The sequence below is a fragment of the Alnus glutinosa genome, chromosome 12 (assembly GCF_958979055.1).
Source record: "Alnus glutinosa chromosome 12, dhAlnGlut1.1, whole genome shotgun sequence".
Lineage (NCBI taxonomy): Eukaryota > Viridiplantae > Streptophyta > Magnoliopsida > Fagales > Betulaceae > Alnus > Alnus glutinosa.
This window is the reverse complement of record NC_084897.1, coordinates 6,781,391-6,797,349: the sequence shown is the minus strand read 5'-3', so window position 1 is coordinate 6,797,349 and position 15,959 is coordinate 6,781,391. Positions and strand designations below refer to the sequence as shown.

Genomic DNA, 15,959 nt, shown 5'->3' with positions numbered 1-15,959 from the left:
GAAAAGGAGAAGATCCATAGTGTCACGTCGTTTAATATATTAATTACGTAACAACATATATATATATACAATTAGATTTGTGAAATCTAATTTAAACTATGAAATATATCATTTTCATTCCATATGAAATTGAAAAGATCTTGATTCACGGTATACATAGTGCCACGCTATTTACAAATTTTGAATGACGTGACACCACACCATTAAATTTATAAAATTTAATATAAATCACAAAAATAAATCTCCCCCACTTCACTTGAAATATTAATTAAAGAGCCACATGGTTATTTGACGTGCTACATGAAGTAATAAAATAATCATATCCATTTGGTCCGTACATACATGAAATGGATGGTCACGTTGAATTTTTTATTTAATTTTTTTCTAAATAATGGCCACGTTGAAATTGAATTCATCAGCTGGAACTTTTTTATTTTTTATTTTTAAAAAAATGAATTCATCTCTAACATTCCCACCGGCCATTCTCACGTATTTTTAACTTTGACTTGATTTTCTGGTGAGGCTGTTCAACAGGATTTATTGGAGCGGTCCATTTACGGGCCCAAAGCCCTTGGTCTCTGGGCTGCAAATTAAAAGGCCAGGTTCAGGCCTAGTCCGCCATTGAGATTAGTGGCTCCATTCTGGCCTCGACCAGGGCCCATTTAGAAGGTTTCAATCTTTGGAAGGCTTAATTCTAGACCCCAGCTGCTGGCCCAAGCCAAGATTCATCACTTGAAAAATAAAAGGTTTGTACAAACAACCAAGTTTTTAATAAATACAACTTTATATTTATTACTTTTCGACCAAAACAAAAGAAATATTTGCAAAAGATTAATCCCTGACATCGGTGTCCACTACATTTTTATCTCATTTTATTGATGTGGAACTTTTAATTAATTTTTTATTTTTTAAAAAATAATGGTTGATCTAAAAGACTGATTCACAGTGTCATTGAATTTCAATAACCGGCTTCGGAACCGGAAACCCCGGCTTCGTAACCGGGACCTGGGTGAAAACCGGTTATCCAGATCAGATAGTGTTTTTTTTTTTTAAAAAAAAAAAAATTACTTTTTGGGCCTGTTTTAAGTATTGAGCCTACTTTTTTGGACTTCATTTAAACTTTTTTAGGCTTTATTTAAACAGTTTTAGCCCATTTTTTAAAGTATTGGGCCTAATTCAATCAAGAAATTTCAATTACCGTAACAAAGAATTCCTAGTTTCTCATTTGTGTTGTCCTGTAGATTCATTTTAGCCCATCATCATTCAACCCCATGAATGCAATAACAAAGTAAATCCAAATTTCAATTACAGTAACAACGAATTTCTGGTTTCGCATTTGTGCCAATGTGCTATTCTGTTTGGCCGTAAGCTAGGACACATACATTATGCCCATCAAATGCAGATTTGAGGATTGGTTCCACCTCAACAAAAACATCCTTTGCAGAAATTTCAAATAGGATTAGACTCTTCTGCAACTGGCATAACCGTTCCTCATTTCATCAAGCAAAGTGCACTCAAATCAGAAAGCAATAACACACTCAAGCACCAAAACAAAAGATTTAAAGAACAGAGCTACAAAAAATTAAACCAAATCTAAAAAAATGAACTAGATCTAACCTAACTGTCTGTTTCTTTTGCTATGTTTGCTTCAGAAATAACCAGATCTGTAGAGAAATAAAGACGAAGTCAGTAAGTGTGAGAAAGATCAAAGACGAAGGTTGATTCGGCCGAAGGAGAATAAAAACTGAAGGGGTGACTGGGGGTATACCTAATACCGTGTAAGGCCGATGGTGAGGGCAGCGAATCGTGGTTGTGCAATGGATCGGACGGTGTGCAATGGAGTCTACACACTGTGGAGTCGTGGGTGTACAGTGGAGAGCGTGACAAACGGCGTGCAAATTCAAGAAGAAGAAGGCAGGTGGCATGAAGATTCAAGAAGAAGGCAAGCGGCGTAGATGGGTTGTAGAGAAAAGCGCAAAAGGCGGAAAGGTAGGGGGTAATTTTTTTTTTAATATATTAATACACCAGGAGTCGGTTACTCGGTTATAACTGGGTGTTCTAAAAACTAACACTTGGCTTTAGGTTTGGGTACCCAGTTATAAATAATTGGGTACCAACCCGATTTCCCAGTATTCCGGTTACTCGGAACCAGTTTCCCGGCTAGTTATAACTGGTCTGAATTTACATCCGTAATAAAAATGTGATAAAAGTGTGGTGTATAACATTTCTTTTTTCAAATTTGTTATAATCGTGGTGGAGACTACCATCTCATTTGCTGATAAGATTAGGATTAGGAGAAATAATTCAATTAGGGATAAATATCTTTTGGATATGATTAAGTCTCTTAGCTTGGTAGGATTTGTTGTAGTATTAATGTTATCTCATTCCACCAGCTTGTAAGTCTGTCTATAGACTCATTTGAGATTAATAAAGTATGTTGAAAATTATAATCAGCCAAGTTCTCTCTTAAGAACCTACCCCAAATAATGTTAGAATATAAAATAAATGATTAAATTCATCTCCTTCTATTAGTTTAAGCTTTTAGGACTAGTAGTGGTTGGACATGGTATCAGAGCCAAAAGTTACGAGTTCGAACCTTGACTCCGTCATTTACCTCATATTTCAATTAAATATTTCACATGTTGAGCATTATATATTAAAAAAATGAGTTTGAGTCCACATGTGAGATTTTAGGAAAAATGATGGTTTAACACGGTATCAAAGCCAAAAGTCCTGAGTTCGAACTTTGACTATTAAAAAAATGAGTTTGAGTCCACATGTCATTCACCTCCTATTTCAATTAAATATTCTACGTGTGTTGAGTCTCACCTATTAAAAAGAGAGTTTAAGTTCACATATGAGGGGGAATATTAAAGTATTGATTAAAATGATTAAATTTACCTATTCCTATCAGCTTAGACTTTTGAAAAAAATAATAATTTAACATGGTTTTAAAGCTAAAAGGTCATGAGTTTGAATATTGATTCCGTCATTCACCTCCTATTTTAATTAAATATTCAATGTGTTGGACCTCACTAATTAAGTGAGAGTTTGAGCCCACACATTAAGGAGAGTGCTAGAATATAAAATAAATGATTAAATTAGTCTATTCCTATCAACTCAAGCTTTTAGGAAAAGTGGTAAATTTAATCAATACTATAACACTCACGTGTAGATTCAAACTCTATTTTCTAAAAAGTGAGGCCGCCTAACACATGAGATATTTAATTGAAATAAGAGATAAATGGCAAAGTCAAAGTTCGAACCTTTCGAACTGTGACTCTGATACCATATTTTAAACTACCACTAATCTCAAAAGCTTAAACCGATAGAAAAAAATAAATTTAATAATTAATAATAAATAAATTTTGTTAAACCTATCAAAATTATATATTTGCGTCAGAAAATGATAAATATTTGCAAAATTTGCACAAAGTCATATTCTAAGATAAAGGTTGCCACAATTTTCATGAGTGTTTGATTAATGATTATGCGCATGGCTTTTTATTCTAATATAGGGGGCAATGCACACGGTTCGTTCAAAATAGAAACAGCTTACTGTATTGAGCAACAAAGGGGAAGCGCCAACAGACAATAACCTAACTTAACCCAAAATAAAAATAAGCATTTTGTATGAGTGGCCATATGCCAGCCAAATCATGCCATTTTCTTCACTAGCTAGCGGCTGCAGAAATTGCATGATTTAGTGGACTCTCCACTTACCTTTTGTCCTCTCTTTACTCTTTTTTAAAACCTGCTTATCACTTGCTTACTTCTTTTCTCACAAACTATTTAGAGATCATTTGTTTAGTCATTAAATATCCAACCTTTTTTTTTTTTGGTTTTGGGTTTCTAGATTAACAACTTGAGAGTCTAGAAACCACTTCTTAAAGTCAATCATAAAGAAAAGACTCACTACGCTAAAAAGCGAGGGAATAATTAGATTCATTAGTCAAATGTGCTACGAACCTTGGAGGGGGAATGTCCCTCTCCCCATTTTAAAATTGTCCCTTAATATATATGAACTTAAAAATTAAGCTTGACCCCTATTAAGATTAGAATTGGCTCTTCATTCATGCTTTGCCCCTCTTCTCATGAGAAATTTTGGTTCCGTCCAGAGACGGAGGGAGGGAGGGCTGGCAGGGGCCATGGCCCCCCCCAATTTCCTTAAAAATAAAAAAAATTATAAGGTTAAAAAAAAATCTCAAACAAAAAAAAATAATATAAGCTAAAAAATTAAAAATTTAGTCTATTGGCCCCTGTTAATAATTTTTTTTTGCCACTGGCCCCTGCCCATAAGGACTTCTGACTCCGTTCCTAGTTTCGTCCCTGAGTCCGCTCCTTCTAGTTAAGATGATTTAATAAGTTTTTCTTGTAATTTTCCCCTCCCCTCCTACTTTTAATGTCGATTTTATGATGATGCGATGATATATAGTTAGTGCAATAGGATCCTCTCCACTCAATGAAAATTGAGATGAGTCATTTTATAGTAATTAAAATTTAATGTTATTATATTTAACGGTATAGATGATGTTATGTGATAAATATATTAGCACATTAGTTATTTAAAAAAATTAAAAATGATAGAGTATCAGTTACATCGATAGATGCAATAACATATCATAACCATGAAATGGTTCATTTCCATTTGAAGTGAAATGGAAACGATTGGTGTGATAAGCAATCACTTTTGGTTTAAAAAGTAATTAATGGAAAGCTTATTATAATATGACACTTAAGAATATTCGAGATAGACAGCAACTAATTATGAAATATTTTTACTAATAGTAATAATGCCTTGGATTTTAAAGTTGAATTCAGTATTTTTGGAGGTTTCTTTCTTGCAGATAATAATTGTTATGCCAGAACTTTATTCTTGTTAGCTAAACTCTTTTGTTCCTTTTAATCAAATCTTGGCTTATCTTTACCAATTGCATACCTTTCTTTGGTAGGTAAATATTCATAGCCACCCACTATATATCACACTTACCCACTCGCTTCAAAATATTTATTTACTTTATTTTGTGTTAAAATTTTAATCAGACTAAGATAATTCTATTCAGAAAAAAAAAAAAAAAAAGAAGTTCTATTCGAAGAGATAGAACTACCTCCATTAATTATTATATGCTCCATAAGCATAATAGGCCTCTAATGGAAGAAAGAAAGAAAGAAAGAAAGGAAAATGTATTTTTTGCCAATGCGTTTTAAACCAAATCTTATAAAATGTATTGTTTTGGGAGTGCATTTTTAAAAATTACAGTTTGAAAACATAGAAAAAGAACCGTATTTTCAAATCTCACGCAATAAAGTATTTTGTACACCTCTTATACATCTCTTTTCTAAATCAACCATTGGATCTATAAGACTCACATATGGGTCCTACAGATTCAATGATTAATTTAGACAGAAAATCATTAATTTCTCTTCTTAAAAACTCACTATTTTAAAAGATAAAATCTTATTTTAATAGCCAAATCGCGATTTTATCAAACACTTAATTGCGTTTTGAAAAATTGGGTTTTCAAATTGTGTGTTTTAAAATAGCTATTTTTTACTCACACTATTTGAAATCGCAAACACAAATGGACCAAGTATAGCTAAAACAATCCTATGACAAGATTAAAGTGTTAATCAAAATATAAACTAACCGGGTTCAATCTTGGACTATGATAATAGCAATAGTGAAATGCTATTTTTCATCCTCCTGTTCAACTCTATTCATATTTTTTTTTTTCAAATCTACTATTAAATTTATAAGATCATATGTGAGTTCTATAGATTCAATGATAAATTTTAAAAAAGAGTTAGACACAAGAATTAAAAAAAATAACATATCTCATAGTAATATTATGTTACCATGCTTGGAGAGGTTCCCGTCATATAAATAAATAAATAAAAATAAATAAATTTGTGTTTCTACGAGTAAAGCAGAAATATGAACACAATGAAGAATGTTACTTAGTCATGTCAATGATATTTTCTTCGATTTTCAATCCTACAAAGTGCTCGTTTTCTCGCAGTCATTTCAGCTTCTCCTTTGCAAGTTGTGAGCAAAAAAATCAATGACACCGGCCATTGGACAAGGAAATGAAATGCTACATGACTAAGATCGACTATGACTCCTTATCCCCCATCTATTGTGTTCGTTGAATTGCAACTCTTTCCTTTTGAAAGAGAGAGTCGTCACTTAGTGCGGCAAACACGTACAATTTTCAACGTGCAACGTTACTTATAATACTCATTTTACATCGGTTGACATAACGTGTTTTAAGTGACTTTTTCATATATCAATTACTTACTAAAAAAAAAACAAAGGAAACTTCACAATTTCCTGAACTACCATCACATTTGCAATTACCTTTATAAACTTTAAAACTTTTAATTTAGTGTATCCATTTTTTAATTCTTTTCAATTTTGTCAATCCGTTAGAATTTTCCGATAAATTCTAACGGAGTAGTATCAAAATTTTCAAAATACCCATCCTTTTGTTTAGGAAAAAAATTTTGTAAAAATTTAAGTGTTGATAAGAATTTAACAGAGTTTACAAAAATACTCACGTGTGAATCTTTGAATATAATATATATATAAATATAAGTATAAATATATATACACACACATACACATGTATATATATTTTTAAAAAAATATGGGTATTTTGAAAATTTTGGCAAGATTTAACGAAAAATCATAACAAATTAATGAATTTAAAAAAAAAATTGAAAGATTAATACACTAAATTGAAAGTTTTTATAGTTTAAAGGATAATTGCAAGAGTGGTGACAATTCAAAAGAGGCTAAGTGAAGTTTCCAAAAAAATAAAAACCACGTAAAACATGTTACTTCAGTCCCTATAAAATCAATGCAAAAAGTAGCATTATTCAAACGGACGGTAAAGTAATTTGAATTAAGATAACTACTCTAATTATACTGTAAAATCTACCTTAAAGCTTGCATAAGGAGTATAATCTATAAAATTGTAACCATGATATAAAAACAAGGACGTAAAATGTTAAATCCTTTGTCCGTCAAGAATGGCATAACATGTCTAAGACATGTCTTTTGGGAGGCACTTGGAGTCTTTGTGCTCAAGTAGTCAAGTTGAGGAGGGGTGCTACACATGCACTCTTCATCCACCCTTCAACATTCATTTATAATAAAAAAATTGATTTTAAGAGAAAGGTGTTTCTGATGCTCTCATTCATCCTTCATCCTCTATTTACAAAAAAAAAAAATTGATTTTAAACAAAAGAAGTAGACCAAGGAAAAGATGAGGGAAAGATTTTTAGCATTTCCCCACGTTGAGAGGGGTTGGAATGTTGGATTGGACTCCGGGACTGTGGGGATCGGACGGATGACGGTGCACCAACTACAACGATAATGACAGCAGTGGAGGCAACAGTAGCAGCAGCCCATTAGTGTTTGAAACCAGACGAAACAGACAAGATTGATGATAAATAACACGTCAGACAAATGTACGGACGATTTCTGTGTCACGTACGTACGAACCTAAAAAAATATATAAGAAAATGCCCATGAAATATCAACTGATTTTAGAATAGTCTCTAAATTTTTAAGTGTACTAATATATATGACTCATCAAACTATCAAAGTATGCCAAAAATGCTACTTTTGTCGAAAATATTCCTATAGTACTTATATTCTCTTAAAAACTAAAAAAAAAAAAAAAATATACATTTTTTTTAAAAGAAAAAAATGATAAATGTAAAATTAATTCATGTGGTTAGCCCTAACTTACAAATTGCTCAAAATTTTCCCCTACTTTCAGTAAAAAGTTGCCTAGATGCTTTCGTTGCCCATCCTTAACCACTCATTAGAGGCAAATTACCCTCACCCACTAATCAGTTATTAGACATGACGGGCAAATGATTTAGGCATCAACGTCTTATTATTAATTTTTTTTTTTCCAAACCAGTTTCAGGTTTTTAGGTTAGATGAAAGGTAGAAGACGACCTTTTAATATTTCTTCAAAACGCGCCATATCATTTTTTTTGTTAGTTGATTAAAACACTTGTTTTTACTTTAATGCGAGACTTGCAAGTTGCAAATACTCCGTTTTAAAATGCTTGCAAAGTTTTTTTTTTTTGTTTTAAAATGCTTGCAAGTTGCAAATACTCCTTTTTTTTCTTTTTTTTTTTAAGCAACCAATGAGAACTTGAAATCTACGTTGATAAATGAGATGGCACCACCCCAAAAAAAAACCTCAAGTATTTATTTAAAATATTGAGTTACAATTTGTAAATTGGGATTGGGATTTCTCTAGTACTTAAGAGTAATGCTAGAATGAAGATTCGTGCCCTTTTAAAATGAGTAATGATTCATTGCCACATTTTTATACAACTTTTTACCATCTTGCCTATGTGGTAAGGTGGTCCCTTACTACTTTTTGAGTTTTAAAAATAAAATAAGATGGGAGACCACTTTGCCACATAAGCAAGGTGGTGAAAAATTGTATAAAAATGTGGCAATGAATCATTACTCTTTCAAAATTAATATGAATTTTAAAACTACAATTGCATGCATCAAAATCCAATAATAATTTATCACAAATTTAATGGTGATTTTAAAAGTCACATCAATTTTAAAAGGACATAAGGAAGACACGAGTCTTCCTTCTATCATTACTCTTCCTTTAAAGTGCGAAACAAATTCAACTTTTATACCAATTTACTTAACCCACCTGAACTTTCATTGCTTTTGCATTCATTCCATTAAGTAAAGAAAAAAAAAAAAAAAAAACTCTCAATTTAGTGTATCAAACTTTAACGAATTTGCAATGTTACCATTCCTTTTAAGGTTTGGGTTAAACCATATGGAAAATGGGTGAAATGAACTTTATACCCCTGTAAAATTTATAAATTATAAAATTTTCCTTTTTTTTTTTTCCAAAAAAAAAAGCATGTGACCCAACATGGGTGACCACAAGACCCACTAGGGGTACTTTCCAAACGTTCAAGGCCTCCGTTATATAGTGTTTAATAGAAAATCATATCTGAACGGCGACATTCCAATTTTTTAAAAGTTGAATAAATTAAATTAAGAGTTTTTGAACTTTAAGAGGATGATGACAAAAGCGAAGAAAAGTTCAAGAAATTAAGTAAAGTTTTCCCTAAAAATTTTTTTGTCAGACCACGTACGTTACAATTGGACATCGATCTACAGCTCCAATCAGATAACTTATATATACCTCACTTTGGCTAGAGCTTGCTTAGCCATATGTGAAATAATAGAATCGAGATTAATATCTTTATAGTAACAAAACGTTTCAGATAGAAGCAAATGCATGATAATGAAAATGCATCCTCATCTAGCAGGCCGAAGCATCTTATCTTAGGTTCTTAACTTCTTAGCCAGATGTGAAATAATAGATAAATCAAGCTTAATATTTTTAAAGTAATAAAACGTTTTCAGATTGAAGCAATGCATGATAATGAAAATGCATCCTCATCTATATATCAGGCCGAAGCATCTTATCTTGGGTTCTTATCATTTGAAAATGAGAAAGATGGTAATTAAAATGTGAACCCAATGACCCTTCCATGAATGAGATGGGGACTTTTAGTGCATATTTGTGGTGTATATGTTACTTAAAGCCAAGATACGTACCTTTCAATGGGTAGGTTTCTGTCAATTAGGCTCTAGTATAGTACTAGTGAACATTGCAAGCACACAAAATTCAAAAGTCCATAGCACTAACAAAAGTTCCCACGAGATCAAAGTTAATTATATACATAATTTTCTGACGGCTTTTTGAAAGGGAATGATTGTAGACACCATCTTAACGCGTGGATATCACCGGTGCCCCCAAAGGCCAAGGGCCGCACGTAACGTACAATTTTCGTACGCATTTGAGAGATAAAGTATTGCATGCTTTTCTTAAATTTATAAAGAAACCAATATGCATTCCACGTGCCTTGTGAGCGCGCAGTTGAAGCTCTTCTGTAATTGTCAGCATCGAGAGAATTTAGACCCATCAGTCTCATAAAGCAAATCTTTCTCTTAAATATTGCTCAGAAAAAAAAGGCATCATATCATTTTCTTATTCTTTTTCTCTTTCTCCTTTCTGGTACAAGAAAAGAATTTCAACTTTTGGTAATGTTGATAAAGGTAATTCAGGGCCTAATTTAGGTCTTACTGATCGAAGTTGCAGCGAAGAAGCAAAATATATGTATTAAAGCCAAGAAAGAGATGTCCGAGGATGCTAAACCGTGTTTGTTAAGCGATGGATCCATTTACCAGAATACAAGTATTTTCTAATCACCAAAACATTTGGACATCAGAAAGCAAACTTTCTTGGGATCAAAATGTGCTACCTAGTGGTTCTCAAACTAAATTAGGTTATATCTAACTAACTATATATTACTATGTTTGCTTTATTCTATAGGTTTACTAATTTAGATTTTAATTAATTAAGGAGTTATTGGGCTCCTATATATATATATATTGGAAGCTACCATAATATTGCCCCCCCCCCCCCTTTTTTTTAGGAGGATTTTATCATGTTGGGGTGCAATAGTGCCACTCTACTCGTGTAGTTACGGCTTGAGTACGATTTTGAATGTCATAAAAGATATTGGCTTCTCTCACTAAATGTATGCCAATTAATTTTCAGATGGGATGGTCAAAAACTAATCCAAAACATAAGATTGATCTCTCTACTTGATATATATATATGGAGGAGGATTGGATCTTCTCAAATTAGCTAGGCTTTTTGAATTTTACAAAATTTCGAGCAGCATAAAAGGAGATTGTGGGGTTCATTAATTTGTTTTGAGCAGTCTAATATGTTTCAGGAGATCATCTGAATCTGGCATAAAGAATGTATTAATTTCTACCAAAATATATAGTTTATTAACTGATCATCTTCAACAGGATATCCTGAAGTGCGCTCCAAATCATGAATTGCTGAGCAAACCTCCAAATGAATGAATTAGGATATATATAATTGTAATATATATATATGGAGTGCGACCTTTCGGTCATCGCATATATATATACTTGACAAAAACATCCGGCCAATACTTTGTCAACTATATATATATATATTTCATATGAAACTCAAGTAAACAAATTTAAAACGTAGCTGCTAGATCGATTAGAAGACTCTAGCTAGCTTCGTATATATATATATGATCACGTACTAGACAAAAGATATGTAGCACAATCCGACATAGCCCACTATTGGCCGGAGGTGATATCATTTTCTGATAATTAATCATGATCACTTTTAATAGTAGTCACAGCCATTTTATATTGTCACCCTCGATCCACTTATTTAATAATATCTCTTCCTTTGACTCATTTCTTGAACCACATTACTGGAGAATTATAGGCTACATTTTGTATATTTATTGAAATTGAATTACATTGCTTTCAATTTATAGAGAGACTAGGGAGTAATGTTAGGAGTCATATTTTTTTAAAGTTGATTTGACTTTTAAAATCTTTATTGGATCAAATTCAATAGTAATCCTGATGCAGAATAAGGAAAGAACATTCGGTCTTTAAATTTTATTAGACCGGCCGGTGTTATTTTGCAAACGTTATTAATATTTAATTTATGTTTTAAGAGTCGGTATGCAATAATGGGTTTAGCCCAAAAGTCAATCACATTAGGGTTCAATGTCTTAGTTTATTTAAGCATATTTTTCTATTGTAAAGACAAATGATCATATAGATTATGATTGAGAAACAAATAGATGTTTGTTCTTTGAGAGTTGTGATTGAAGAGCTCGATCTTCTTTTGTAGTGAAACTCTACATTCCTGGTGTGACATCATATATATTTATTCAGTTGGTGAGACGCCAATCCATTGTCGTCCTTTTGTTCTTAATCCGTGCTGCGTCAAATTTATCCCAAATCCAATGATAATTTTAAGAGCTGCATCAATTTAGGAGGACAAAAAAGGATAACAAGATGGTCCGACTCCTAGCATTACTCGAGACTAAGGGTGATGAACACACACGAGATAATGAATTCCTTTTGCAACGCGTTTTAAGTTTTTATTTGTCTTTAAAGTATTAATCAACCATTCAAAACAAAAAAATACTAACAAAACATTCATTCCGATCTTATGAACTCTGCAGTACGTAGGACATGACAATATACATAACAACGTACCATGTATTTCTATCCCCTTCCCCTTTCCCATGTTTGAATAAAAAAGAAAAAAAAAAAAAAAAAAAACTTACCATGTATTTCTGCAACCACTAAAAATAATGGAAAAGATTGGCGAAAATTAATTAGACTAGTCGTGTTGGAGTACTATGGGTTCTCCACTGGGAATATAGTACAGCCTTAAAAGTATAGTAGTGGGATTATCGGAAAGCCTCCATCTCCATGAAGTAGCTAGCCAGTCGAACGGCATTATAGTACAACAACACCTCTCGATCAGCCAATGTCGCAACGCACAGAGAGGTGTTGCGAAAAGACCATTCTCCACAAAATATTAAATGTATGCGAAGGTACCGTCGTGCCGTGCAAGCGTGTTCCACTACAGACACTAAGTTCAAACTAACGTGTCCCCATTGAGTTTAATGCATAAGCTACATGTGTCTCCTTTGCATGTTCTTCTTTTGCTCTTCAACTATTGACATCATGGGTGCCTGTGCGTGTCTATATACACTATATATACATATGGTTCCTCTCCAAGAGAGAAGTATTCAGTAGCAATGGCGTCAATTGTAATATCTATTCCAGATGGAGAGGGAGTACTTGGTCTTAAAGAGAAAAAGAAGTTCCAGTTTTCTCATCTTCCCATTATTTCCTATCTAAGAGATTCTCTTCCTCCCATTGTTGCCTATCTTAGAGAGAAGAAAACTAAGCAAGACTTGAGAAAACTGATTCACAGTATCAAGGTTGGAACTGCCCTCGTCTTGGTTTCACTTCTCTTCCTACTGGATCCTCTTTTCGGCCATGTTGGAGAAAATGCCATGTGGGCTATCATGACTGTTGCTGTCATCTTTGAGTTCTTCGCAGGTTTGTTTACCACATTCTTAATCTGCTCGCTGGTTTGTCAAAGATCGAACAAGAAAATGTTTGAGCTCTCAAATCTCCATTTTGCTGACTCTTCTAATTTGTGGGCAGGTGCCACACTAAGCAAGGGCTTGAACCGTGGAATCGGAACCATTTTAGGAGGCGGACTCGGGTGTTTAGCGGCAGCTTTAGCTCAACAAGTCGGTGGAATCGGCAACGCCATTGTTGTTGGTACTTCTGTATTCATTTTTGGTAAGATCGAGTTTGCAGCTAAAGAATTAATTAATTGATTTTTTTTTTTTTTTTTTTTTTTTTGTGAGTAATTGATTTTTCTTTTCTTAATCATCTAATTATGAGTTTAAAAAGAAAGAAGCTTATTAGTTGAATGTGGGAAGCTGAGGTGGCATCCCGTTATTAATTAGTCAGTTTCTTACCACAAAAGTGATTCTGTTATTATTGTAAGTATGGAAATTATACATGCATATATGCACACATATGTACATATTTCCTAAGCAATATTCAATAGGTGGCAGCATCATGGAGAAGTGCATTTATTTATCATGCATGGAGAAGTGCATTTATGTATCATGTCTTTGTCCCTATATACATGCACATGATAGCTCCAAACTTACTCTTATATATGGAGCCTTATCAATGAAAGATACATATTTACTAAAATGTTATTTAAAGAAATAGATTAAATTTGAGCTCATCCAATATATAATACGAAAGTTTAAAGCTTTAGAATATATATTTCATATTATGTTGATTAATTTTCTTATAATAATATTTTAAGTTTACTTGTTCGTTGCTCTATAATTTGGAAGCATTGCACGTAATATAGAGAATATAATACATTTGCTCATACATCTCTTTTCGCTTCTACTCTCTTTTCTCTTTCGTATTAATTATTTTTATTTTATATTTTATATATATATATATATATATATATACAACTACCTTGCATGAAATCATTGAAATGAACAATGTGGGAGTAGAGGGTTCTGATATATATATATATATATATATATATATATATATATATATATATATATATATATATATATATATATATATATATGCAAGTATTACACAATAGCCTGTAGCCTAGCTAGCTCTTATATATATATAATCAAGCCAATATTTCATTAAAGAAGATACTAATTCTCATAAATCATGAAAATTTCAGCTGCAGCAGCCACGTATGCACGATTGATTCCGAGGATTAAGAAAAAATATGACTACGGGGCCCTCATATTCATCCTCACCTTCAATCTAGTAGTGGTGTCTGGTATACGCGCTGAAGAGGTAATTACAATAGCGCGTGAACGTCTCTCAACAATCGCCATGGGTTTCGCCATCTGTATTTTCATAAGCTTGCTTGTTTTCCCGATATGGGCAAGCGATGAACTTCACGACTCTATGGCCTCTAAATTCGAAGACGTTGCACGCTCTGTTGAAGGTAATAATTATAAGCTTCTTTAATTATCTTCTTATATATTCTCAATAAAACAGAGAGGAGTATTCAAACTACATAAGTTGACTTAATTATGTTGTTTTTGTTTGTTATAGGCTGCCTGGAGGAATACTTTGGTTTCATGAGCGAAAAGGAAAACCAGACCACTGCAAATTTTAGTAGCTGCAAATCCATCCTAAACTCCAAGGCAAAGGATGAGTCACTGGTATAATATCTCTTCTAGATCTTCATTCCATTTATAAGACAACGTTAGTACGAAATGATAAGCTATAAATAATTATCTAATTCTCTAAATGTAACGAACACCCAAAGACACAATATTATCTACTTTTGGCGTCTCTAAACTAAATTTTTTAAAGGATCACTCATCTTTGTATTATTCATTAACTTTAAAACGTATTATGTCAAGAAGAGCAAATAAATATGTGTAAGTTAAAGGGAAAAGGATCCATGCTCATACAGTTATACTGTGGTGTTAATTCAGGCAAATTTTGCTAAATGGGAACCATGGCATGGAAAATTTGGGCTTTCCTACCCTTGGGGAAAATATCTACAGATTGGAGAGCAACTTAGAGAGGTAGCAGCAACCATCCTTTCACTGAAAGGTTCTCTTCAATCCCCTAGACAGGTACACATAATCACCATCTATATATATTTGCTCTTATTATAGCCATTTGACTATTACATGCAATAACTTTTGTTTTACTTCAAACTTTTAAATAGTTGAAAGAAAAAAAAAAATTTGATTGGCTAATTTATTTCTTTTGAATTATGTCATTAGCCCCCAACAACTCTGAGGCAGTCATTTAAAGAACCATGTGAAGCAGTTGGATCGTTACTTGCATCGACTCTAAGGGAGCTTGGAGAGAGTATGTTGAAAATGAGAAGATGCCATACAGAGGCTTCGATGGTGCCGAAGTTGAAGGCAATGAGAGTACAGCTAAACTCGGTTATGTCACCTTCGAAGCTAGGACCCATAGAGAATGGTGGACTTGCAGTGGCAACCTTTGTGTTCATACTGATGGAGATGGTGGAAAAGGTGGAGGGACTGGCAAAGGAGGTTGAAGAACTTGGAGAGCTTGCTGATTTTCGTACTCAATTGGCTTTAGTTTGTCCCTCTAATCAATGAGCACTGTGCTGTACATAAACCATTTCCCACTTTTTGGCTTGGGAAATTATACATGTATGTTTCTGAAAAATGAAAAAAAAAAAAAAGAGTCTGGTTTTTGGAGAAAATGATTATTTAGAAATATATAAGAGCAGAAAAGTGAAGATTATGGATGTTTATAAAAGCAGAAAACTTCAAGAGAATAGGCTAGAATTGCAACAAGCAACTGCCTAAAATACTGATTTGAATATAATATATAAACATAAATTAAAATATATTAGAAACCTAAATAAAATAGGATTTTGTTGGCATCCTTAATAGGTCAAGTGTTATTAATGCCTGAATCAAATAAGGAAATAGATAAATACAAATAAAATCAT

General features: G+C 32.8%; 1 protein-coding gene across 1 annotated transcript; it reads left to right on the top strand.

The window, feature by feature from the left end:
- Window positions 1-12,428: 12,428 nt before the first annotated feature.
- LOC133852090 (aluminum-activated malate transporter 12-like) lies at window positions 12,429-15,735 on the top strand. Its single transcript, XM_062288762.1, has 6 exons — window positions 12,429-12,997; window positions 13,106-13,246; window positions 14,184-14,456; window positions 14,567-14,676; window positions 14,956-15,099; window positions 15,253-15,735. Exons 1-6 carry the CDS (start codon window positions 12,691-12,693, stop codon window positions 15,598-15,600), a joined length of 1,323 nt encoding a protein of 440 aa, XP_062144746.1. The 5' UTR covers window positions 12,429-12,690; the 3' UTR covers window positions 15,601-15,735.
- Window positions 15,736-15,959: the final 224 nt, after the last annotated feature.

What these genes read in the sequence shown, in the direction of transcription:
- LOC133852090 (XM_062288762.1), top strand. Translation starts at nt 12,691, where the DNA reads ATGGCGTCAATTGTAATATCTATTCCAGATGGAGAGGGAGTACTTGGT. An exon ending in TACTTCTGTATTCATTTTTG is followed by an intron (nt 13,247 to 14,183) that starts GTAAGATCGAGT and finishes TGAAAATTTCAG; the next exon opens with CTGCAGCAGCCACGTATGCA. An exon ending in AGGCAAAGGATGAGTCACTG is followed by an intron (nt 14,677 to 14,955) that starts GTATAATATCTC and finishes GTGTTAATTCAG; the next exon opens with GCAAATTTTGCTAAATGGGA.